The 27,166-nt window shown below is 36.8% G+C and overlaps 3 protein-coding genes across 9 annotated transcripts; all 3 read right to left on the reverse strand.

Annotated features, from left to right (window-relative positions):
• Positions 1–236: 236 nt before the first annotated feature.
• On the reverse strand, positions 237–4,060 carry LOC109506555 (uncharacterized). 4 transcript variants are annotated; one of them, XM_019854531.2, is made up of 4 exons: positions 3,684–3,909; positions 3,174–3,380; positions 1,522–2,273; positions 237–864 (listed from the first exon to the last, which is right to left on the reverse strand). In XM_019854531.2, the coding sequence occupies exons 2-4, from the start codon at positions 3,258–3,260 to the stop codon at positions 342–344; spliced, it is 1,362 nt and encodes a 453-aa protein (XP_019710090.1). In that variant the 5' UTR covers positions 3,261–3,380; positions 3,684–3,909; the 3' UTR covers positions 237–341. The 4 variants fall into 4 exon arrangements, with proteins under 4 accessions (XP_019710090.1, XP_019710091.1, XP_019710088.1 ...); XM_019854532.2 differs by having other exon boundaries at positions 3,174–3,280; positions 3,684–3,817; XM_019854529.3 differs by lacking the exon at positions 3,174–3,380 and having other exon boundaries at positions 3,684–4,060.
• A 10,844-nt stretch (positions 4,061–14,904) lies between these two features.
• LOC105056838 (uncharacterized) lies at positions 14,905–20,524 on the reverse strand. Of its 4 annotated transcripts, XM_010939169.3 has the most exons (4): positions 20,165–20,517; positions 17,627–18,378; positions 16,422–16,964; positions 15,133–15,271 (listed from the first exon to the last, which is right to left on the reverse strand). In XM_010939169.3, the coding sequence occupies exons 1-3, from the start codon at positions 20,450–20,452 to the stop codon at positions 16,442–16,444; spliced, it is 1,563 nt and encodes a 520-aa protein (XP_010937471.1). In that variant the 5' UTR covers positions 20,453–20,517; the 3' UTR covers positions 15,133–15,271; positions 16,422–16,441. The 4 variants fall into 4 exon arrangements, with proteins under 4 accessions (XP_073103985.1, XP_010937471.1, XP_019710087.1 ...); XM_073247884.1 differs by lacking the exon at positions 16,422–16,964 and having other exon boundaries at positions 14,905–15,271; positions 20,165–20,524; XM_019854528.3 differs by lacking the exon at positions 15,133–15,271 and having other exon boundaries at positions 16,046–16,964.
• Positions 20,525–22,285: 1,761 nt separating this feature from the next.
• On the reverse strand, positions 22,286–26,029 carry LOC105056839 (uncharacterized). Its single transcript, XM_010939171.4, has 3 exons — positions 25,642–26,029; positions 23,895–24,643; positions 22,286–23,397 (listed from the first exon to the last, which is right to left on the reverse strand). The coding sequence occupies exons 1-3, from the start codon at positions 25,936–25,938 to the stop codon at positions 22,875–22,877; spliced, it is 1,569 nt and encodes a 522-aa protein (XP_010937473.1). The 5' UTR covers positions 25,939–26,029; the 3' UTR covers positions 22,286–22,874.
• Positions 26,030–27,166: the final 1,137 nt, after the last annotated feature.

The raw sequence follows: 27,166 nt of genomic DNA on the forward strand, positions 1-27,166 counted from the left end.
AGGTTTTAGAATTTTAAGGAATTAAACTTACAATCAGGATACAATCATCACATAATTTTGTTTTGATTCTTTATCTTTTCTTGATCAATGGTTTCTGTCTCTAAATTAAAATTATGAATCTCTCAGATTATCAAACAACAATAAATTCTATCTGCTTGTAATGAAATCTTATGCATGCGACCCATCTTCTTACTTGAATCCTGAACGTCAGATATGTGGTTTTCAGAAGCAAGGACTTGGACAAATCATACTGATTGTTTTAGAAAGCATCAGCATGGGAATTGGATTAATCATTTAGATATCTCACCATGGGACACAAAGTGTTGGCTTTGATTTATATGCTAGCCCCTTGCATCTGATAACACCACGTCATCAGAAAGTAATTTCTTCTCACCGTTCTCATCGGTCTCAATATTTTCCTCTCCAAAAACCATATCAAGCACAAACGGTTCTTGTTTATACAAATCTGGTTCAGAAAGTTGGATCTGAGAATAACCTCCTGCTCTCAGAGGAATTTCCAACTCCATATGCTGCAACTCGGATGCTATCAGAGATTCCATTCGCGCCCTCTCCCTGTCTCTAGGATAGGTGCAGTATAAAAAGGAGTAGATGGAGCAACAAAGCGACATTGGAATTGCTATTGCAATGTAAAGTGCTTTGGCTAGGGAGGTAGCATTCTCTTTGTCTGTCTCGACAGCCGTACCCTCACCTGATCCATTGGAAACTGGTTTGTACCCATAGACGTGCTCAGCTAATATGCCAACAACAGGAGGAGCAAATGAAGCAAGTATGGACTCAAAAGATCTATCCAGAGCATAGATACTGGTTCTTGATCTCTCAGGGACAATCTCTGCAAATATAGGACTGCTTGCACCATAAACAAAACAATAAGATAAAGAGCAGCTAGCACCAAAACAATGCTAATCCCGGATATTTAGAAAATTATAGCATTAAAGGAGTTACAGAAATAGACTGACAAAAATGTTGCTAATTTAGCAACAGAGACAAGCTCAGCTTGCATATTAGTAATGCTTGGGAATTTATGTGGTCTCATCCCTTTATTCTTTAAAGAACATAATATTGTCAATGAAGCTAATAATAATTTCATACTGTCAACGAAGGTTTACCCTTTCAAGAAAACCTTACAAATAATTTTTAAAAAACGAGATCTATAAGTGGGTTCTCCTGGTAATAGAAATAGTTACAGTTTGGTCTTATTTGCTGAAAATTGTATGGGGAATAAGAACTGACCATTAAAAAAGGAAATCATTGTTAGCTAAGAGTTCGAATTTTGTGTATCGGTGAGAGACCATAAAATGTGCGCCAATTTTTATCTGATTTGGTACCTTGAACCATTCTATATGATTGTCCACGTCAAATGGTATTTACTGTTTCAACCTGATCATCATATTCACTATATCGTTGGCACAGTTCTGTTCTGATCCACTAATTTTGTTATGAATTTAGGAAGAAAAGAATGCAGTAAGACATGGCAAATTAGAAATAAAATAAGTAACGTACCTGTTTGTAGCTGAAACATTCCAAGACATGCTCAATCCCATGATGAACAACACAATGGCATGGGCAAGTCCCGTGGAGGGGTCATCAGGTAAGACCAACAACAGCACGGCTGCGAGTGGAATGGCAGAGCCAGAGCTTATTTGTGATAGAACTATCCTACCAGAGTTTGGAAAGTGTCTGGCAAGAAAATCCCCCATCTTTCCTCCAAACAGTGCTCCAAGCGAAGTTGCAACTGAGAACAATGTCATGAGTAATCCAGTTACTTTGTGCGAGAACCCAATAATCTCCAGCCACATGGGTGCAAATGACAGGGCTGACCATGGGAATGATCCAGTGACACCCTGAGCCACTATAATCTGAAATGATGGGATTCTCATAACAGCTTTGGCTTCCTTGATAAGGTCCTTCACTTCTGCCCATACACACTTGCGTGAAATAAGGTCATTACTCGAAACAGCATTGGAGGAAAAATGGGGGTCTACTGCAAATAGCCGGACAAAGATTCCTACAGCCACACTTATTATGGCGACTAGATGGAAAGCAATTCTCCAACCAGCAATTCCCATGATTGATGTCGATGCCAGCAGGAGAGCGAAGAAGTTGCCCAGGATGGAACCAATATTACCAGTAAGTTGTAGCCATCCGAAAGCAATACCACGAGTGCTGTCATCAGTAGAGTCAGCTATAAGGGACTGGATGGCCGGTACCACCAGGGCTAGTCCAATACCATTCAAGGCTCTTGAGATTGCTACCTGCACAACAAAAATCCTATCAACTATATGAATTATGCATCAGATCCTAGTACAAATTCCAATTTTATCGGTTGTCTCTAGAGAGACCACATCTTATTTCAGATTCAAAACCAGAGAGATCATAAACATATAAGGCATTAGATTGCTTCATTAAATGAGCAAGGTCAAGAAGAAAGGCATTAAAGGTAAAATTACTTGGGCCACTTCTAGATTAAGAATCAGGACCATATCGAATCATTAATGGAACGCGAAAGGTTTAAACATGAAAGAACAGATAAAAAGATTAGTTCAGCAGCTGCCTTACAATCAAAAGCAAGTGAAGCCCACTTAATGGAACGATGTTAAGTCATTTACTTGCTGAAATGTAGACAAACATGTAGAAAACCAATTCAACCATGCTTTGAAGGTGATCCAAAAAGCATGCTTCTCCAAACTCCTGACCAAAATTAACAAAAAAAAAAAAAAGAAAGATCCTCTAAACACAACTAATGTAGATGTTTTTCTTTAGAAATAGCAGTGGTCAAAGTCACAAAAAAATATTGTCTTTAAACCACGAATGGAAGCTGAGACTTAGCAACTTCAGTAGTCCAGATTGTTGCAAGATTATCTATGAATTAATGTGAAATCCGAAATAACAATAGGCAAACACATATAGAAAATAAAATCCAGTGATTTACATGGTTCGGCCTTTGGTCTATGTCCCCGGACGAAGATGGCAACAGATTTCATTATATCAAATGAAAAAATATAAAGAGAATGAGCAATAATTTTTATTGTGTGCAGCCACTTAAATAACAAAAGGTGATTACTTTATATAGCCACCAAATCATAAAACAACGAGAAAAGATCAAAATACCCAAATAGACCAATTAAAATCTAAAAATTGGGTTGAGTCCGTACCGCAGGGACTGCGACCCCGCAAGAGGTCAGTCGTAGGCTTCGGACTTGGATCCGGTGGCCTAAGCCCTCCACTACCACTAATCTCATGGAAAATCTGCTCAGATCGTCTTCTCAAAATAGTCGGATCAGATGACAAATCAGATCACACCAAAATCCAAGCCACACTCATTAATAACTTTGCATATTTTCCAAAATCTCCATCAGCAACTGAAACATTATAAACTCATCAAAAGTTTCAAACCAAAAATCCCATAACTCACAACTCGATTTCGGACCTTGCTAAAACACCGGAAAAAACACACAAAATAAAACCGGAAAAGCCTATCAAATTCCACTTTTAAGCTTCACAGTAACCTCCAATTCCTCAGATCTACAAAGCCAAACCCAACCCCGTTAGATTCAGCTAAAAATTTAAAACAAAAACCAAAAAACGAAGCGAAAAAAGGACAGAAAACCAATAAAACAACGCGCGAATAATAATAAAAAGATCGATTTTATGGAATGACGGACCTGAAGGAAAGTGTTGGAGAGGGCGACGAGGAAGGTGGCGGCGGCCCAGAGGAAGGCACCGAGAGCTATGACGTGGGTCCGGTTGTAGCGGACGGCCATGTAGGTGGAGAGGGGGTAGCAAGCGGCCTGGACGATGGATCGGAGGAGGGTGAGGGAGCCCAGCCCCGTCGGTGTGGCGTGAAGCGCCGCCCCCACCTCCTTGTAGACCGCCGGCAGGAGCGCCTCGTCGGCCCTCTCCATGATTCCGGCGAGGTTCACCAGCACCAGCGTCCGCCGCTCCTCCCCCATCCCCACTCTCTCCTCCTCCTCGACCTCCCTTCGAATCGATCAAGAGAGAGAAGGTAATGGAGACGGAGAGAAGGTTGGGCTTCGGGCTCGATCGGGACCGCGGGAAAAAAAAAATTTCTGACCATCTCCATTTTTATAGAAGGACCATGGCAAGGACCATAACATTTTATCCAGAGGTTTAGGAATTGGGTAGGTGGGCCCATCTGACTCTTGTCCATGATAATGTGTCAGTTTTGTTGGTTATTGTTTTGGTAAAATGGATATATCGTACAAAACACCCATAGGAATAAAAAAAATAGAATATTTAAAAATTTAGTTGCAGAATCCCATAACATAATCCTAATATGGTTGGCTATAATATAAGCTGTTATCCGATCTAGAGTACTATTAATTTTTTTATAAATATAAATTATTTTAAATAAAATCAAGGCACGTATCATCCTCCAGCAATCATGTAAAAAGAAAAAAAAATATTAAAAAGTTTCCCTTAGAATAGATGTAGGGATGCTCCCAATATCTTTGTCGCATAAGCTAATCCTTTATGTGCAACATGTAATTCAATGATCAGGATCATAGTGTCACGGACTGACTTCTATAGCTACAGAAGCTCTATTAATATTTTTAATAATAAAATTTATTTTATTAAATATATATATATTTTTATATACTACTATTAAAATTGATTTTAAGAAAGCAAAAGATCAGTGGCTCCCAAAAAATACACATTACTTTTAGAACTATAAAATCTTCAAAAAAACCGCAAATTATTCGAACCACCAAAGGTCTCTTTAAAAAAATTGCTTGGACAAACTCATAAGCATGTGTAGACACTCTAAAATAAATCACTCTAGCACTCCGACATAGTTTTTTGAAAATACAATCTTTCCTTACATGCTAGATATGATAAGCAATATAATATATTATTTTTTTTTTATTTATTAATTATTTTTTAAAATAAATTATTCAAAAAATAAAAATAAAAAAAGGTTGGGGGGCGGGGGGACGATAAACCGTTCAGTTGTTGACGTATAGTTGAAGCATGTCTTTGGAGAAGCAAATGATTGTGCTAATAGCATTGCCAGAGTGGAATCCTTGATGTAATTAGAGATCAACTAGCTTTTGATATAACCAATTCTTACAGAGCATTGTGATTAGGTAGTTTGTAACTTTGACCTTTTATTGAAAAAAAAAAAAGGTACAATATATCTTCTATTTTAAATTCCCTGATATAATCTTAGACAAGAGAAGATAGGGACCAAAAGAATTACCATTACCATTATACCATTAAATCTTGCATGGGTCGACCGCCGGCAGAGAGAGGTCGGTCGAAGGGGTGGAAAGAAAAAAAGAGAGAAAATAATATTTAAAAATAAAATATTATCGAATTATTAACGAATCATACGTTTTAAAAATAAAAAATTTAAAAATATTTAAAAATAAATTATTTTATTGGAATAAAAATAATTAAAATTTTAAAATAATGATGAAATATTATTTTTAAAAAAATAATTTTATAAAAATGTGAGAGAACATGGAGGAGAGGTTGCCGCCCGACTGCCGCTCCTCTGCACCCACCTACTAATTTTTTTTCAAATTATTTTTAAAAAATATATATTTTAAATTTTATCATTTTTTTTCAAATTACGGATAGATGGGGTGCCGGCATAGGGGGTAGCATGCGCGGGATCAGAGATTAAATTAAGTTGAGAAGGCAAGTCTAGCCTTTTTCTTTTTTTCTTTTTTTCTCTCGTTTTCTCCTTGACCTTCCTCCCAACACCCCCCCGCCGATCTCCCTCTGCCGACGGTCGACCCATGCGGCACCACCGCCACCCCTCTAATTAATTATTAATCAAATAATAATATTTATTACTGAAAAATAATATTTTTGTTAATCATATAATGATATTTTTTTAATAATAAAATAATAATATTTAATTACTAATTATCCAGTCCAATGCATCTTGGTGATGTCAGAATGACAGACCACACATAGAGTTCTCATATTCTCCATACATAGGCCACATATGGGTTCTTAGACAGTCTTTCTCCACACATAGGTCATTGCATTCATATCATATCCATCCTGAAAATATTGTATTCACAACAAGTATTTTGTATTTTTATTTTTTTTTAGATTTTAAAGATATGACATAGCTCTCCGCTGTATTTTTTTTTCTTGCATCAAAATCTGTAAACAGATACCCTATGTAGTCCTCAGAAAAACTACAATTCCTATATTCAAAAACTTCAAAAAATTCTCAAATCTTGTGTAGGTTCTTGACTTAACTAGTAAGTAGAGTTTTAAATTTCATAGGAATCTGAAACTATTTGGCTCCCAAAAATCCATCTAGAAGAACCTTACACGTCCTGACTTCCTGCATCAAAACCTGCAAATAGGTACCCTATGCAGTCCTCAGAGAAACTATGATTCCTATTTTCAGAGACTTCAAAAAATTTTAAATTTTTTTATATAAATTTTTAACTTAACTGGTAAGTGGGATTTTAAATTTCATAAAAATTTAAAACTATTTGACTCTCGAAAACCCATCTGAAAGAACCTTACACGTCCTGACTTCCTGTATCAAAACTTGCAAATAGGTACCCTGCATAGTCTTTAGAGAAACTGTGATTCCTATTTCCAGAGGCTTCAAAAAATTCTCAAATTTTTTGTGTAAGTTCTTAACTTGACTGGTAAGTGGAGTTTTAAATTTTGATTTGTAAGTAGGGTTTTAAATTTTATAGGAATCTCAAATCATTTGGCTCCCGAACATCCATCTGAAAAAATCTTATATGTCCTGACTTCCTGTATCAAAATCTGCAAATAGGTACCCTGCGCAAAGAAACTTTTTTCTCTTCTTTTATTATTATTATTTTATTATTATTAATAATATTTTATAATATTTTCTACCTACAGTATTGCCACCCCTCATTTAGATTACCTCAGGATTTGGATCACCAGTGATCCAAATTGTGTCACCAAATGCTCCAATAGTGCTATAGGTATGCATTTACAAACATAGATAAAGAGACTATTGTTGCTGCTACTGTAGAAAGACTTATGAAAATATATTCTAATGTTGTAGTGATCTTCTGATTAGTGTATGTTTCTTTCATCTTTGCATCTTTAAAGAAATAATTCTATCATTTTTCTTTTCCTTTCCTTCTCCTTCCCCCGCACGCCACAGCCCGTAGCAGGGGTCATTGAAATCACCACCCGAAGGAATTTTAATGAGAATTAAATCAAGTTAAGAAGATAAGTCTAATCTATAAATTAAATTAGAGAAAAAAAGTTATTTAAGAATCTATGGCAGGGGAGAATATTTAATATCCTATATATGGCCTGTCATTCTGACGTCACTAAGATGCAATGAGCTAAGCGATGCTTAATGAGAATAAAGGCGAAAAAAAGCCCAAGATTGCCATGAAGGAGCTTGAAAATAGAAGCAGTATCAAACCAGTAATTTGATTAATAATAAGTTATTATTATTTGATTAGTAATAATTTGACGTCGCTAAAGTACAGCGGCAATCATGATTCTAAGATAACTTTCTGATCTGTGCCAATGGGGATGACGGTGCATGCTCGGCGCGGAGCCACAGAGGGAGGAGAAAGAAATCAAAAAAAATAAAATATATAAATAAATAAATAAAATATATTTTTTAAAATTATTTTTTAAATATTATTTTTTAAAATTATTTTTAAAATAAATTATTTATTAAAAAATATAAATAAATAAATAAAAATATTAAAAAATATTTTTTTCTAGAAGTCGCCCTTTGAAAGGTTGACTCATTATAAATATTTTAAAAACATAAATAAACATGTAAATAAATAAAATATTATTATTATTGTTTAATACTTATTATTATTATATTGTTTAATACTTATTATTTTTATTTAAATTAAATTCATTATTATTTAAATATTTTATTACAAAAAATATTTAATCAAATAATAATAATTAATTATTGATCAAAAAATAATATTTAATTAACAAAATAATTAATTTTTATTCATTTATTTTTTAAGAAAATAATAATATTTTTTTATTATTAATTTTTTTTAAATTTAATATTATTTTATTATTATTAAAAAGATCAAAATTATATTTTAAAATTACAATTTTCTTAGTATTTTAAAATTTTATTTTAGAATTAGTATTTTTATTTATAAAATTAATATTTTATTTTTTTATTTTTTATTTTTTATTTTTCTATTTTTTTCCCCTTCGTTTCTCCCATCCCTTCCTCCCACCCCTCGGCCGATGTGCCTCTACCCTCCGCCCTCCTCTGGCCACATGTCCCACGATCCCCCGCACCGCTTGTGCTGCCCTCGATCGCTCGATCCCTGGCCCCCCGAACCCCCACACCACCGGTGCCATCCTCGGCCGCCACCCCCCGATCCCCCGCATCGCCCGTAATGCCTCGGGCCACACACCCCCACCCCCCACAACCCCCTCTGCCCTCCCCCGGTCACACACCCCCCCCCCCCCCGCCGGCCCCGTGCCACCCACCCCCACCAAAAAAAAAGAGAAAAAATCATCAGTGCAGCCAGTGATTTCACTCCGACCATGTCAGTGCCGAGGTGGTCGTGAAATCGTCGGTTGAACCTGCACCAGTGATTTCGAGGTGGATGGTAGTTTTGAAAATAAGTTGGGAGAGGAGGTATTTTTGGAATTAAAGAATAAAAAATAATAAAAAAATCATTTGTAATAACATGATACTTTGAAGAGATCATAGAAAGGTCTCTGAGGGGATTTTCTTATTATTTTTTTATTCTTTAATTCCAAAAATACCTTCTCCCTCAACTTATTTTCAAAACTATCATCCACCTCAAAATCGTTAGTTCAATCAGTGATTTCACAGCTACCACGGTGCTGACATGATCGGGGTGAAATCGTCGGCTACACTAGCGATTTCAAAAATCGTCGGATCAATCGGCGATTTCTTCTTTTTTTTCTTTTGGTATGGGGGGGGGGTGGCACGGGGCTGGCGGGGGGGGGGGGGGTGGCATGGGCAGGGAAGAGGGGGCACAATGGGGTTTGCGGGGGGTGGGGGCGTGCGGTCGGGGATGGCACGGGCTGCGCAAGGGGCTAGGGGGTGCACGGTTGGGGGAGGGCGAAGGGGGTTGCGGGAGGTGGGGGTGCGCGGTCGAGGGCAGAACAGGTGGTGCGAGGGGACAAGGGGGGTGCGTAGCTGGGGATGGCATGCATGGCGTAGGGAGTCGGGGGGCCAAGGGGTGCACAGTCGGAGATGGCATGGGCAGCGTAGGGGGCTGGGGGGCCAGGGGGTGCGCGGGCGTGGGAGGGTAGAGGGGGTTGTGGAGAGTGGGGGTGTGCGGCCGGGGGCTGCACGGATGGCACGGGGGGCCGGGGGGTCGGGGCAGGGTGCGACCAAGGTGGCACGGGCGGTGCGGGGGGCTGGGGGGGCATGTAACTAGGGTAGGGTGGTGGGCAGGGGCACGTCAACTGACAGGGTGGGAGGAAGGGAAGAGAGAAACAAAGGAGAAAAAATAGAAAAAAAATATTAATTTTTTTAAAAAATATTAGTTTTAAAATAAAATTTTAAAATACTAAGAAAGTTTTAATTTTAAAAAATAATTTTGATCTTTTTAATAATAATAAAATAATATTAATTTTTAAAATAAATTTTTAAATAATAAAAAATATTATTATTTTTTAAAAAATAAATGAATAAAAATTAATTATTTTATTAATTAAATATTATTATTTGATTAATAATTAATTATTATTGTTTGATTAAATATTCTTTTGTAATAAAATATTTAGTTATTTATTTATTTATTTATTTATATTTTTAAAATATTTGTAGTGAGTCAACCTTTCAAAGGGCGACTTTTTTTAAAAAAAATATTTTTAATATTTTATTTTATTTATTTATTTATTTTATTAATAAATAATTCTTTCTAAAAATAATTTTAAAAAATATATTTTATTTCTTTCTTCTCCCCTCGCGGCTCCATGCCGAGCACGCTCCACCACCCCGCTTAGCGCAGATTAGAAAGTTGACTCGAAACCATGGTTGCCGCTATACCTTGATAATATCAAATTATTATTAATCAAATTATAATAACTTATTATTAATCAAATTGTTGGTTTGATACTGCTTTCATTTTCAAGCTTCTTCATGGCAATCTTGTACTTAGACAGTCTTAGTGACGTCAGAATGACAGGCCTGTTTGCAGATTTTGATACAGATAGTCAGGACATATAAGGTTCTTCCAGATGGATTTTCGAGTCTTATATTTTAAGTAGCCAAAGTAGGCATTCTTTTGGTATGAGGCAAGGTAATTGGATCAGATTATATGTTTCTCCTCTTAGTAGAGCCGTCGGAGCATCTCTGACTTTTTTTTAGAGTGTCTGAACTAATGATAACTATTTTTTCTGTTGATAGCTTGAAAAAGAAGAAAAATATAAGACTTGAAAATTTGGTACTTTGAATGAAAATATTGTATTCAAATCATGTCCATTCTAAAAATATTATATTCACAGCAAGTACTTTGTATTCTTATTTTTTTTATATTTTCAAGATACGACATAGCTCTTGTAATTAAGTCACTGCGGCATTTTTTTTCCTACATCAAAATCGGTAAACTAGTATCTTGTGCAGTCCTCAAAAAAACTATAATTTTTATTTCCAAAAACTTCAAAAAATTCTTAAATTTTTTGTGTAGGTTCTTGAATTGACTGGTAAGTAGAGTTTTAAATTTCATAAGAATCTAAAACCATTTGACTTTTGAAAATTCATTTGAAAAAATTTTATGTATCTTGACTTCCTACATCAAAACCTGCAAATAAGTACCCTATGCAGTCCTCAGAGAAATTGCGGTTCTTATTTCTAGAGACTTCAAAAAAAATTCAAATTTTTGTAAATTCTCTTGACTGGTAAGTAGAGTTTTAAATTTTATAAGAATCTGAAACTATTTGACTTCCGAAAACTCATCTGAAAGAATCTTACATGTCCTGACTTCTTGCATCAAAACCTGCAAATAGATGCACTGCACAGTCCTCAGAGAAACTGCGATTTTTATTTCCAAAAACTTCAAAAAATTTTCAAATTTTTTGTGTAGATTTTTGACTTAACTGGTAAGTGGGATTTTAAATTTTATAAGAATCTGAAACCATTTGACTTTCGAACATCCATTTGAAAAAATCTTACACGTCCTGACTTCTGCACTTGAAAATAGAGCAGCATCAAACCAGCAATTTAATTAATAATAAATTATTATTATTTGATTAATGATAAATTATTATAATTTGATTAATAATAATTTGACATCATCAAGATACAGCAGTAACCATATTTCTAAATCAATTTTCTGATATGCGTTAAGAGGGGTGGTAGTGCGTGCTCAGCATGGAGCCATGGGAGAAGAAGAAAGAAACAAAAATAAAATAAAATAAAATATAAATATAAATAAATATATATATATTTAAAAATATTTTTATTTTTTTTAAAAAAATATTTATTAATAAAAAATATAAATAAATAAAATATAAAAAATATTTTTTCCAGAAATTCATCCTTTAAAAGGCTGACTGACTACTAATATTTTAAAAATACAAATAAATAAGTAAATAAATAAATATTTATTATTTTTATTTAAATTCATTATTATTTAAATATTTCATTACAAAAAATATTTAAATTTTTTTTCTTTTTTTTTCCCTTTTTTTTCCTCATTTTCTCCCATCCCTTCCTCCCACTCCCCGGCCGACCCACCTCTCTCCACCGACCCCCGACCCACCACGTCGTTCGCACCGCCTCCAGCCACACACCTCCACCCCCCGCAACCCCTTTCGTTCTTTCTCAACCGCGCTCCACCCCCCACCCCCCGGCACCGCCCATGCCATCCCCGGCCGCGCACCCCCACCCCCTGTAACCCCCGCCGCCCTGCATCTCCCCCATTAGCCCTCGTGCCACCCCCGCTAGCCCTATGCCACAGCCTACCGGCCCTCTCACTAGTGCCATGTCAGCGCTGGCTATAAAATTGCCGGTTGAACCGATGATTTTGAGACGGACGGTATTTTTGAAAATAAATCAAGAAAAAATATATTTTTTAAATTAAAAAATAAATAATAATAATAATAATAATAATAATAATAATAATAATAATAAATCCGTCACTCGCAATAGCTACCAAATTCAGCTGCGTGTACGAGTGCATGCTCTGAATATATTATCAGCCTCCGTTTTGCAGTTGTTTAGTGAATTAAAGAGGGGTACCGTTCCCGTCTCGTCGACTTTTTGAGTCGTCGCTCTCTTCGGCCAGACTTTTCTCCTCAATAATCCGGCGAGCCGCACCAGTACACATTTATCTCGATAAACAAACCATCCATCAAGACTGGAGAAGCCCAAAGAAGGCTGCCATTCAATGTTTTTTCAAGATGAGGCCCCTCGTTTCTTTTTCACCCTGCTTGAAATATTTTATGAAACCATGTGGGTACATCATACAAGTAAATATTTTATGTTTTTTTTTTCTTTTTTTGTTGGTGAAAACAGAGGACATTATATTGCAGAAATAAACTTGTTATAGAGATGACAACAAAGCAAAGACAGATGCATGTTACCTATACAAGCCATAACCCCAACGCATAGAAACCTGATTTCATTTAAAGAGGAAGAATTAACGATACATGTGCTAAATATGGCGGTTGCGTAATTTCTATCAAATAATAATAATAATAATAATAATGGTTGTGTGATGCTTCAGCCCTGCGGTCTCTGTCCATTAGCGATTTTAGTCACCAAAATCAAGAACCGGGCATTGTTGCCCATTTATCACGACATTTTATAGCCACGTGCATCACCCACAAAATAAATAAATAAAAATCCAAATTTGCATTGCTATGCACGAGAACCAAAGACCAGAGGCCCTCTGTGGCGAGTCCCTTTAATTTCTCACCACTTGATGCGGACGCAAAGCATCTTGATAATATCGGGTAACAAGGTCAAATATAAAAAAATAAATATAAATGATTCAACGCAACCATTGGATGTATTACTTATACATCAAAAATTATATAAGTTAAACATTCTTAGTTTATACATTTAAATAATTAAATATTATTTAAATTATTTAATTTTTTTAATTATTTGATAATTAAGAGTTTTTGTATCATATAATTTTTAATATGTAAGTAGTTCAGATATAGCAAATCACATTCAATGATTTGTATTATTAATATAAGATCTCCATTATCTGATCAGATCTGAGCAAAAATTCATTTGAGTTTAGTAGTCTAGCACTATATATATATGTAGTGAAGGTATTATTAAAATTTTAAAAAATTAAATAATATCTCCTCAATTTTGAGCCAATTTCAAGACATCTACCAACTTCAAGAAGCTTCAAACGAGTCCCTCAAGTTTGTAAAGTATTTCAAATTGCTCTTTTGACTCCTTGACGAGCGGATGACATTAATCTCCCATTTCAATTGATGAACATATCTTTTCCTTCTTTTTTAGCTTGTTCCAACTTTAAGATCTTTGCAAATGGATGAATAATTTAGATCACCCACATAGTCACTTTAGGTCTATGTAGGCGAATGAGTATTTGGATAATTCATGCACTTGCTTTGAGATATTTGCAGGTGGATGATCATTTAAATTGTTTCAAGATCTGTGTAGGTGGATGAGTAAGCTGATCATCCATTGATTGCTTTGTGCAGATAGATGCATATTTGCATCATCCATCACATAGGTCTCGAAGTGCTCTAAACTCTTTGTTCACTCACATACATAGATCTCAAAGTAACTAATGCATGACCAGAATCATTCATCAATCTATATAAATCTCAAAGTGATTAGCAGATGATCTAATTATCAATCTATATGCATAAATCTCAAAGTAACTGCATGGATGATTTAGATTATTAATCCTTCAATATAGACTTCAAAGCAAACAATGGATCCTCAAGATTATTTATCCATTAGGGTAGACCTAAAAGCAATTGCGGATCATCCAGATAGTCAAGAGTTTATACAGTCGGTCATTCTTCTCTTAAAATCCACATGAATGCACCTAATTGTCTCGCAGCAAGACAGAATCAAGATTTTTGTAAATGTGGCGCGACATTGTCATATCACTATCACTAACTATAATCATCAGTTCCCTATGAGTTCCAATGCTATTTAAGTCATTTGATGATGTGATCAAGAATAAAGTTTCGCAAAAATGAGAAACAGAGTTTGCACATAGAACTCGGAATTTCAAAAATTATTTCCAGTTACACCTGAAATCTTGTTACAATTTACTCCCACATGGATTTTGAGTGGCTTAAAGTGAAGGCTTAACCTACTTTTGTATAGATGTCAAGGAATCCACAGATTAGAGATCCAACATATTCGCACATATAGATTGAGAGACCTAGAGAGTGAAGGATAAACCTTCCCACACATGGATTTGAATAACTTGTGAAGTTAGCAATGGACATATTTCTATTATCAAAAAGGCCACTCAACTCTCGCCTACAATCAAATAAATTGACTAACTCCTTATTCTATTGTTTGACTCATGATTAGGGCAGTAGAGATGATTTATTCCTCCCTCTCTTGTCATGGTTATTTATTTTATCATGTTGTAGCACAATTATTTTTTAATCACATCTATATACTATTCCTCCCAACTCTCCTTATTATCTTCATAATTCATTCAGCAAATTGAAAATCCTCATGCTTGAGGCATGAATGGGAATTCAGACATCTCTAGTTGATCTAAGCCGTGATCGATCACAAAGAGGTAGTTTTAAAATGTACAAACAATAGTATAGATATGCTTTTATGAATCCATAGGATAATCATAAGATTTTTTTTAGTACAAATACAGGATATATGTATGTGTACGTGTATACATACATACACACATCATGAAAGGGCTAATTTCCACCTTTCTACCCTTTTCCCCACCCCACCCTACCCTATCTCTTGAGGTGACTTAAACCAGAATCAAACCCTTTGCCTCTTATCCACGATGCAAGAGACGGTCCCGTTCGAACTGAAGTTTGGCTGTGCAATATAAGATTGCTGCAGTTGATAGATAAGATATGATAATCAAGCATTATAATTGTCTAGAGTATTGAAAAGAAAACATTTGTACGATCTATTCTAAACTCTGAAAGAAGACCATCCCAGTACTTTTCGTAAAAGCTGGACAAGAACAGGTTATATAGATGATCTTCATGCTTGTTTGTTTCTTGAGGGACCATTTGAAGGCAGTCGGACTTTCCAACATGTCGTAGGGTAGGAAAATAGAGACAACAACCTTGCAGCCACGAGTATCTGAAAAATAGAAGATATATAGTGAGTGAAGAATGAACTCAGATAAACAACAATTATGCGATGGTTTAAGAGCATAACATCATGTGATGGCCTGAAAGTAGAGACAATCACACAAGCCAGCATATAAGGAACTTGGTGCTGGCAAGATACATTATAGAACGATAAGCAAAAATTAATGGAATGCCAGGTATCCATTTCTTATTTATTTTACTTGTTTTACCCTTTTTAATGCATCTAATAGCTAAAAAGGTCACTTAAGTCTTTGAAAAGTTTGATGTCATTAGCTTGAGTAGCTAGACCAAAAACTTGAAGCTGGGAGTTCCAAGACAGCTGCAGAATTCCCTATCCCCTGGAGAGAATATCATGGTTAATACGGATTAGAACAAAAGTTGAATGAGAATAGTTTGAGAGTACTTTTAATGGTAAGTTAATCAGCGTTTCATTTGTAGCATTTAGCTCTGAGAAATTAGAAGCAATGATCTGAATTCTGAAGCTATTAATAATAGCTTTATACTAGCAAAGTGATTCAACATAACTTTGTCTCCAAGTTGGTTCAACAAAACCAAATTTAAGACACTGAAAAGTCTGGAACATTTTCTGTCTCTCTGGTTTGTGTGTTTGCTTGTGCCCAATATCAAAAATCAATGCAAGCAGAATCTTCTTCTCAGCACAAGCAGGAAGCTGAATCCTGTGAAGAAGGCTTTAAAATTGTGATTCAATTTTGGGAACACTAATTTGAAGCACGCCATTGGAAAGCTGCATAACAAATCAGACTGATAGAACGAACTAGGAAAGTGCAATCACAAGTTAATCTGACCGACATGTCCATGGACAATTTACATGAAGGTTTTAGAATTTTAAGGAATTAAACTTACAATCAGGATGCAATCATCGCATAATTTGTTTTGTTTCTCTATCTTTTCTTGATCAATGGTTTCTGACTCTAAATTACAATTACAAATCTCTCAGATTATCAGACAACAATAAATTCTCTCTGCTTGTAATGAAATCTTATGCAAGTGACCCATCTTCTTCCTTGAAACCTGAATCTCAGATATATGGTTTTCAGAAGCAAGGACTCGGACAAATCATGCTGATTATTTTAGGAAGCATCGGTGTGGGAATTGGATTAATCATTTAGATACCTTACCGTGGGACATGATTTATATGCTAATCCCTTGCATCTGATAGCACCACCTCATCAGATAGCAATTTCTTCTCACCATTCTCGTCAGTCTCAAAATTTTCCTCTCCATAAACCATATCAAGCACGATCGGTTCTTGTTTATACAGATCTGGTTCAGAAGGTTGGATCTGGGAATAAGCTCCTGCTCTCGGAGGATGTTCCAACTCTATATGCTGCAGTTCTGATGCTATCAGAGATTCCATTCGAGCCCTCTCCCTGTCTCTAGGATAGGAGCAGTATAAAAAGGAGTAGATGGAGCAGCAAAGCGTCATCGGAATTGCTATTGCAGTGTAAAGTGCCTTGGCTAAGGAGGTAGCATTCTCTCTGTCTGCCTCCACTGCAGTACCTTCACCTGACCCATCAGAAACTGGTTTGTACCCATAGACGTGCTCAGCTAATATGCCAACAACAGGAGGAGCAAATGAAGCAAGTACAGACTCAAAAGATCTATCCAGAGCATAGATACTGGTTCGTGATCTCTCGGGGACAATCTCTGCAAATATAGGACTGCTTGCACCGCAAACAAAACAATTAGATAAAGAGCAGCTAGCGCCAAAACAATGCTAATTCCTGATACTTAGAAAATTATAACATTCTAGGAGTTGCAGAAATAGACTGACAACAATGTTGCTAATTTAGCAACAAAGAATGCTCGGCTTGCAATATTAGTAAATGCTTGGGAATTTATGTGGTCTCATCCCTGCTCTTTATTCTTTAAAGAACATAATATGGCTAGTGAAGCTAATAATAATTTCGTACTGTTGATGAAGGTTTATCCCTTTCAAGAAGACCTTGCAAATAATTCTTAGAAAACATGATCTATGAGTGGGTTCGCCTGGTAATAGAAATAATTACAGTTTGGCCTAATATACTGAAAATTGTATGAGGAAGAGCAACCGACTATTAGAAAGGAAACCATTGTTCGAATTTTGTGTATAGATTACAAAATGTTTGCTATTTCTAATCTCTATCAGTGTTTTGGCACCTTGAACCATTCTATATGATTCAGGTCTAAATCAAATGATATTTGCTGTTTCAACCTGATCATTATGTCCACTATATACTTGGCACAATTCTATTCTGATCTACTAATTATAAATTAAGCAAGGACATTTCTTCAAAAACAAGCATGCAGTAAGACACGGTAGATTAGAAATAAAGGAACATACTTATTTGTTGCTGGAGCATTCCAAGAGACGCTCAATCCCATGATGAACAAGACAATGGCATGGGCGAGTCCCGTTGAGGGATCATCAGGTAAGACCAACAACAGCACAGCTGCAAGTGGAATGGCAGAGCCAGAACTTATTTGGGATAGAACTATCCTACCAGAGTTTGGATAGTGTCTGGCGAGAAAATCCCCCATCTTTCCTCCAAACAGTCCTCCAAGCGAGGTTGCAACTGAGAACAGTGTCATAAGTAATCCAGTTCCTTTGTGCGAGAACCCAATGAGCTCCAGCCACATGGGTGCGAATGACAGGGCTGACCATGGGAATGATCCAGTGACACCCTGAGCCACTATAATCTGAAATGATGGGATTCTCATAACAGCTTTGGCTTCCTTGATGAGGTCCTTCACTTCTGCCCACACAGACTTGCGCAAAATAAAATCATTACTCGAAACAGCATGGGAGGAAAAATGGGGGTCTACTGCAAATAGCCTGACAAAGATTCCTACAACCACGCTTATTATGGCGACTAGATGGAAAGCAATTCTCCAACCAGCAATTCCCATGATTGATGTCGATGCCAGCAGGAGAGCAAAGAAGTTGCCCAGGATGGAACCAATATTACCAGTAAGTTGTAGCCATCCGAAAGCAATACCACGAGTGCTCTCGTCGGTAGAGTCAGCTACAAGGGACTGGATGGCTGGTACTACCAGGGCTAGTCCAACACCATTCAAGGCTCTTGAGATTGCTACCTGCACAACAGCTATCATATCAACTATATATAAATTATGCATCAGATCCAAGTACAAATCCCAATTTTATCGGTTGTTCCCAGAGAAGCCACATCTTACTGCAAATTCAAAACCAGACAAATCATAAACATTTAAGGCATAAGATTGCTTCACTAAACGAGCATGATCAAGAAGAAAAACATTAACCCTATGTTTGGTTGGTTTCATGACTCATGAGAGAGTGTAGATGGATGGGGTTAGAAAAAATGATGACCTCCATCTGTTATTTGGTTTAAAAAATTGCAAAGAGAATGGATGAAAAAGAAGGGTTGTCCATCTATCCTATCCCATCAATTTGTATCCTCCCAAAATGAGAGGATGTAAGGAAAAATGGATGGATTTGTATTTATAGAATTACACCTTATTAATTTTTTTTGATAAAACTATAATATTTCTTTCACTTTTCATTCATATTATTTACATGTATTTTTATATATACTATTAATCATATACTCTTAAATTTTATTACTAATTATTTTAATTTTATACATAATTTTGATAATTATAATTAAATAATTAGAATCATCTTATATTTCTCTATTTTTATTTACTTTTTTAATTAACTATTTAAATTAAATTATAAATTAATTATTTATTTATATAAATAATTAATAATTAACTTATAAAATCATATAAATCAAATTAAAATTAAATATTTATATGATTTTTATATAATTATAAATTATAAAGATTATAAATTTATATATTGTTTACTCCTTTAGTATAAATGTGTTATAAATTAATAATAGTAGTATTTTTATCAAGGGATAGTGTAGTAAAAATATTATATAAACATCATCCATCCTCTCCTTTATTCATGTTATATCAAACAGAAAAGAGAATCATTTTGATCTATTCTTCTATATTTTACCAAACATATGAAAGGATGGATAGAAGATCCATCTATCATCTCTCTCATCCATCTTTTCTCTTTCACCCATCTTTTCTTCAATTTATTCTTCATACCAAATAGAGGGTAAAAATAAAATTATTTAGGCCAACCCTAGATTAAGAAGCAGAACCATGTCGAATCATTAATGGAACACAACTGGCTTTAAACATGAAAGAACAGATAAAAAGATTAGTTCAATAGCTGCCTTGTAATCAAAAGCAAGTGAAGCCCACTTAATGGTTACGATGTTAAGTTATTTACTTGCTGATATCTAGACAAACATGTAGAAAACCAATTCAACCATGCTTTGAAGGTGATCCAAAATGCATGCTTCTCCAAACTCCTACCCAAAAAAAATAACAAGAAAAGAAAGATCTTCTAAACACAACTAATGTAGATGTTTTTCTTCTCAAATAGCAGTGGTCAAAGTCACAGGAAAATGGTTTGTCTTTGAACAACAAACGGAAGCTGAGTCTTAGACAGCAAACAGTGGTCCAGAAGTCAAACCGCATTCGTTAATAACTTTTCGTCTTTTCCAAAATCTCCATCAGCAACTGAAACATTGTAAACTCATCAAAAGCTTCAAACAAAAATCCCAATAACTCACAACTCGATTTCAGATCTTGATAAAACACCGGAAAAAACACACACGATGAAACCGGAAAACCCATCAAGTTCCAACTTTTAAGTGTCAGAGTGAGCTCCAATCCTCAGATCTACAAACCCAACCCAACCCAGATAGATTCAGCTAAAAATTTAAAACAAAAAAAAAAAAAAAAAAGCGAAAAACGTCCGAAAACCAATAAAACAACGCGCGAAGAATAATAAAAAGACCGACTTTATGGAATGACGGACCTGGAGGAAAGTGTTGGAGAGGGCGACGAGGAACGTGGCGGCGGCCCAGAGGAAGGCGCCGAGAGCTATGACGTGGGTCCGGTTGTAGCGGACGGCCATGTAGGTGGCGAGGGGATAGCAAGCGGCCTGGACGATGGATCGGAGGAGGGTGAGGGAGCCCAGCCCCGTCGGGGTGGCGTGAAGCGCCGCCCCCACCTCCTTGTAGACCGCAGGGAGGAGCGCCTCATCGGCCCTCTCCATGATTCCGGCGAGGTTCACCAACACCAGCGTCCGCCGCTCCTCCCCCATCCCCACCCTCTCCTCCTCCTTCTCGACCTCCCTTCGAATCGATCTAGAGAGAGAAGGTAATGGAGACAGAGAGGAGGCTTGACTTCCGACTTGAGATGTGGACCGCGGGAAAAAAAAAAAAAATCTGTAATGCCGGAGCCCACCTCCACTTTTAGTATGACCAAAAAAAAGGACCACCGAGGACCATAACTTGTTATTCCAAAGGTCTGGGAATTGGATAGGTGGGCCCATCCGGCTGTTCTGCATGACCATGTGTCACCTTTGTTGGTACTATTTTTTATGAAATGGATATATTATTCAATGCACGCTGCGATGCATCCATGGGAATCAAAAAATTAAAATACTCAAAAGTTGAATCGTAAAATCCCATCATAGGGCCTTAGTATGATTGTTCACATGTGCTACTATTCAATCTACAACAATATCAACTTCTCTGTAGATATATATCATCTAGAATAAAATTAAGGTACACATAATCCTCCAACAATTGTGCACAAAAAGATGAGATCTATGGTGTACTTAAGACATATTAAAAAGCCATTGGATATCTGTCAAAAAATTTTCTTCTAAACATGTGAGATGCTCTCGGTAACTTTGTAGCATGAGTTAATCCTATTCATGCAGCATGCAATTCAATCATCAGAATGATAGTATCAATGACTCTAACTCCTACAGCTATAGGAGTCCTATTAACACTTCTAATAACAAAATATATTTTACCAAAATATTTTTTTTTTTTTTTTTGTATACTATCATCAAAGTTGATCTTGAGAAAGTAAATAGATTGTGGCTCTTAAGAAAAATATATCATCCTTGAAACCACAAAATCTGTAAGAAAAAAATCACAAGTTAACCATCAAAGATCCCTTTAGAAAGATTGCTTGGATAAACTCCCAAGCATGTGTAGACATTCTAGAATAAATCACTCTGGTACTCTATATAAGTTTTGGAAGATATAGTCATTCTTGAACAATCATAAACAATATAACACATTAGCTATATGTTCATTGGCTAATTATTTCCAATACAACTTGAGAAGCCATTAAAAAAAATAAAAAAAGACAACCGGTTTGAGAAGCTTTCCAAATGGTGAAATTTTCTTCACCATTCTTGCATCATCATTGAAAGTGCTTGCCAAGCTATCCTTTAAATTATTCAAAGCAAGAATATGTGATGGCACACTACCACCTCGATGAAGGTTATCAAACACTTGCTGTAGGAGTTTGTTGATGTACAGTGGACGCAAGTCCATGGAGAAGCAAATGTTTGTGCTAATAGTATTGCCAGATTGGAATCCTTGATGCAATTAGAGATCAACTAGCTTTTGATATAACCAACTCTTATAGAGCATTATGATTAAGTGGTTTGTAACTTTGACCCTTCATCCAAAAAAAGAAAAAGAAAAGAAAACCGTACAATATAACTTGTGTTTTAAATTCTCTGATATAATTTGAGGCAAGAGAAGGTAGGGACTAAAAGAATTACCACTAAAGAATCTCTTACTGACAACAGTTCATTCTTGAAAGAAATTTAGAAAAGAGAATCTCACTCTGATTAGCCAAATTCAAATTAAGGAATAGTAAGATTACTTTTCTTCATTTCAAATTAACCAAATTCCAACTTCACACACAAAAAGTCAAGCGCTTATGCAGTCTGTCGTTCTTTACTTAAAATCCACATTAATGCACATAATCATCTTGCAACAGGATTTTCATAAACATGGCTTGACATTGTCATACAGCACTATCACTAACTATAACCATCAATTCCCTAAGTTCCCATGCTCTTTAAGCGATTTGATGATGTGGTCAAGAATAAAGTTTTCCAAAAATGAGAAACAGAAGTCTGCACACAGAACCTTGAATTACAAAAATTGTCAATTACACTTGCAATTTTGTTACAATTAAGTGGATTTTTTTCTTTCCATTTGTTTTTATAATTACAATAAACACTTTCTTTAAAAGCAACTTAAAAATGATTCAAAACAATCAAAAAGCAATTAAATCTTCCGGCTGCCTGTTGTCTACCAGTTGAATATGGCAACCTCCTACAGGAACTAACCCCAAGATCAACATACCATGTAGTCTCCGAAGCAGTCATCAGACTCAGAGCAACCAAAGCAAGTAGTTGCTCAAGAAAACAGTCTTGTGTACCAGATTGATCAATATAGAAATTACCATCCAAGATTGATCAAAAGTTGAATACTCGACTGACTTCGAACACTATTTATGTCCATCATCTTGTGGTCGATAAGTAGACCAATGAACTTCCTCCAAAAACTGTCTCCCACATAACATCTGGCCTCCAAAGCAGACATTAGATTCAGAAATAAACTGCATTTGTGGTTTCTCAGGAGCACTTACTAGACTGGTCTAGTCTAAAAGTAACCATGGGAAACAGAAAGTTTTCATTAATTCATATGCTAATCCCTTTCATTTGATACTTCCACTTGGCAAGAAAGCAGTGTCCTCTCATCATTGTCATCAGTCTCAAAGTCTTCGTCTCCATAAGCCAAATCAATTACGCTTCTTTCACTTTCATTCAACTGCAATTCAGAATGTTGGCTTCCAGAATCATGTCCCACTTCACAAGAATTCTCCAACTCTATCTGCTGCAATTCTGATGCTATCAAGGAATCCATCCTTGCCCTTTCCCTGTCTCTGGGATAGGTGCGGTACAGGAAGGAGTAGATGAAGCAACAGAGTGACATGGGAATTGCTATTGCTGTGTAGAGTGCTTTGGCAAGGGAGGCAGCATTCTCTCTATCTGTCTCAACAGTGGTATTCTCGCTCGCTTCATAAGAAATTGGTTTGTACCCATAAAGATGCTCCGCCAAAATGCCAACAAGAGGAGGAGCAAATGATGATAGTACAGACTCGAAGGATCTATCCAAAGCATAGATGCTTGTTCTTGATTTCTCTGGGACAATCTCCGCAAATATAGGACTGTGTGCACCAAAGAGAAATAAATTAACAAAATGAATAGAAGGTAACATAGCATGGTAAAAGAGAGTTTATTTTGAAAGAGAATGCTTCAAAGGGGTTCTTTCGCTGAAAAGGACCTCAAGGAAAAGGACCTTGAAATCTTATAGTATTATGATTGAGTTTATTTTGACAGAGAATGCCTCACAAGTTGACTGCATCATTTTGCTGAAAATAGCATGGAACAAAAGAATTATTTGTTAAAAAAGGAAATCACTGATTGTGGTTCGATGTCAAGATTATATGTGTATATGTGAAGAGCCACGCAAGGGTGCCATTCCTATTTATTATCAGTGGTCCCATGGCTTTAGCCATTAACTAAAGTTGATGGCAGCATCAAATGAGATTAGCTTTTTTAATCAGCTCATTGTTACCATGTTCTTGGTACAATTCTGTCATGATCTTACTAATTCTGCTAGGAATATGGAAAGGCTTGGTAGAACAGAATTACGATGTCTTACTTGTTTGTGGCCGGACCATTCCAAGATATGCTAAATCCCATGATGAACAAGACAAGGCCGTGCACAAGTCCTGTGGAGGGGTCATCAGCTAAGACCAACATCAATAGAGTTGCAAGAGGAATGGCAGAGCCAGAGCTTATTTGGGACATGACTATCCTTCCACAATTTGGGAAACGTTTAGCTAAAACATCCCCCATCTTTCCTCCAAATAATCCACCTAGAGAATTTGCAACCACGAAAATGCCCATGAGAAATCCAGTTACCCCATGCGAGAATCCAATGAGCTCCAGCCACATAGGTGCAAATGAAAGAGCAGACCATGGAAATGAACCAGTGATCCCCTGTGCGACAATGATCTGAAATGATGGAATTTTCATAACAGCTTTGGCTTCATTAATAAGGGCCTTGGCTTCTGTCCAAACAGACTTGCGCGAAATGGCTTTGTTACCTGAACTATCATTACAAAAATGGGGATCCATTGCAAAGAGCCGAACCAAGATTCCTACAATGATGCTTATTATGCCAACCAGATGGAAAGCAATTCTCCAACCCGCAATACCCATAAATGAAGTCGATGCTAGTAGTAGTGAGAAGAAGCCACCAATGATGGAACCAACATTACCAGTCAGTTGTAGCCATCCAAAAGCCGAACCACGTGTGCCGTCATCAGTGGAGTCAGCTACAAGGGACTGGATAGCTGGGGTCACTAGGGCTAGCCCGATCCCGTTCAAGGCTCTCGAGATTGCTACCTGCACAACAATAATAGTATGAAATATGTGTAAATTATATCAGATTATTTGCATATCGAGTTTTTTTTTGGGGGGTTCATTCTGCTTTCAAGAAGCATTTAAAACATTAGATTGCTTCACAAATGGAGCAATTAAGGATTTAACCAACAAGAAAGCAAAAAAAGAAAGTACACATATCAAAGATTATACACATATCAAAGATTTCTAGAGTAAAGCAGAGAAACTAGACTTTAGATTATACAGACGTTCCGTAGAATTGAAGACTCAAGGAGTCAAAAAAATTAAACTCCCAAGAACTGGGACAAGGCTCGATGGTTATTGATATGGTCTCCACAATTGGAAAGCTGCCAAGTTATTAATCACCTAGCAGATGAGGAAATTAGTTTGGCAAGTAGTCCCAGAAGGTGCAGCAGGAAAGGCCTTATTTGATCATTGATGGCACAATTAATACCAATTATTTGAAGTAAAACAGAAATATCAAAACCAAATCAATTATGTTTCAAAACAGGCCAAGAAACCCGTTAGTCATGCTCTTCTAAACAACAGTTGATCCAAACACTATTTTCATAAATGGCAATAGATCAATTCATAAGTTAAGGGTTCTGTCTTATAGCAGCAAAACAGAAGCCGAGTCTTACGAATTAATATGAGCACTCTACCAACTAAAACCCACCCAGATGTCACTTCAGATCCTTGCAAGCTCTTGATCAGCAACTGAAACATAAAAATCCCAATAAAAGTTTCACACAAAAAAACCCTAATCGATTCCACAGAATATCCTAAACACTTAACACTTAAACCCATCAAAACAGTACCCAAGCATCACAAATATTAATAATTAACCTAACAAACCAAACTAAGATTCACTCTTTCCTGCTAAAAATCAATACTTTTGCTCAAATCCACAAAACCCGCATCCCGCCCGCCCCGATTCCAACCAAATCCAACAAAAGGGAAAGCAAAAGTGGAAAAGATCGCAGCTTTGTGGGATTCCAGACCTGGAGGAAGGTGCTGGAGAGGGCGACGAGGAAGGTGGCGGCGGCCCAGAGGAAGGCGCCGAGAGCTATGACGTGGGTCCGGTTGTAGCGGACGGCCATGTAGGTCGCGAGGGGGTAGCAAGCGGCCTGGATGATGGATCGGAGGAGGGTGAGGGAGCCCAGCCCCGTAGGGGTAGCGTGCAGCGCCGCACCCACCTCCTTGTAGACCGCCGGGAGAAGCGCCTCGTCGGCCCTCTCCATGATTCCGGCGAGGTTCACCAGTACCAGCGTCCGCCGCTCCTCCCCAGTCGACGCCATCTCCTCCTCCCCCTTCCTTCCCCTCTCTCGATCGATCCAAAGAGAAACAGAGCAAAGGGAGAACCAGGCGTCGTTGAGCCGTGACACGGGATCCGGGATTGGAGAAGCGGATATGTCCTTATTTTGGAGGAATATTCCTACGAGTAAAGTGACTTGTGGGGTCCGGAAACGGGACCTAGAAAAGGACCTCGCGGTTGTGAGGTTACAAAAGCTGAAAGGATGGTGGGGCCGGTCATTGGACTGTGTTGATTGGCTAAGAGTCGTGGGTTAGTATGGGAGTTCAGGATCTCGGTAGAGTTTAAAGTCGGAGGGACGGAGGAGATGGGATAAGGTGTGCGAATACGGTGTTCTTAATTGTGCCGAGTGTGTAATTAAGAAGAAGGTATTGGCTAACCCTCCCATCCCCATCCGGCCCAGTGGCAATACTGACTCGATGTGGAGCAAGCCACCTCCTCTGCTAATTCCATGTACATGGCACGTAGTCCCACATAATTTGCAACGTTGGATTGGTTCTCTAACAGTGAAGAAACACATGGTTAGAACCCTCTTCACCTAATTAGCATACCAAATATTGAGGATCATATTCCCTTGATGTTATTTGAATTTATTGGCCTTATATGAATAGGCCAGCTCGAGAGTTCTTGTATAAGTGCCCTCATGCAGGACCAAAATGGGACTAAATACAGTCCAACATGATCCTTATACTTCCGCTGTCTAATGATGGTATCAGGCTAAAAACTAAAACACAATTACAAGTTTCATCAAATTTATCCACAAACACACCAATTGATCCATGGTTAGCCTTAAATGGACTGATACTGAAATATTCCATAGTCCATATGCCACATGGGCCATGGATTAAGTCGATGCTATTTCTAAAAAAATTAGTTATAAGATATTATTTAATTTTTTTTTATATAAATATCTAAAATCAATACAATGCATAAACAATATAAGATTAAATATATGTATATATATGGGTGCTCATATCATATCCTTGGGACAACTTTGTGAGGAAAAATCTGGTGTAAAAGAGGTAAATTTTAAGTATTATTCTATACAAGTAAAGAAACATTACCTTGAAGACGAGTAGCATTAATATCAAAAAAAAGGTAGGTTCCAAATTAACTAGGAAATAGAAAACACAAAGTTTTGTTTTTTTTGGTAGAAAATGGAACTATATATTACAACCAGTTGCAGATAGATACAGAGTTCTGATACAACCCAA

Source organism: Elaeis guineensis, chromosome 13 (genome assembly GCF_000442705.2).
Source record: "Elaeis guineensis isolate ETL-2024a chromosome 13, EG11, whole genome shotgun sequence".
NCBI classification, from domain to species: Eukaryota; Viridiplantae; Streptophyta; class Magnoliopsida; order Arecales; family Arecaceae; genus Elaeis; species Elaeis guineensis.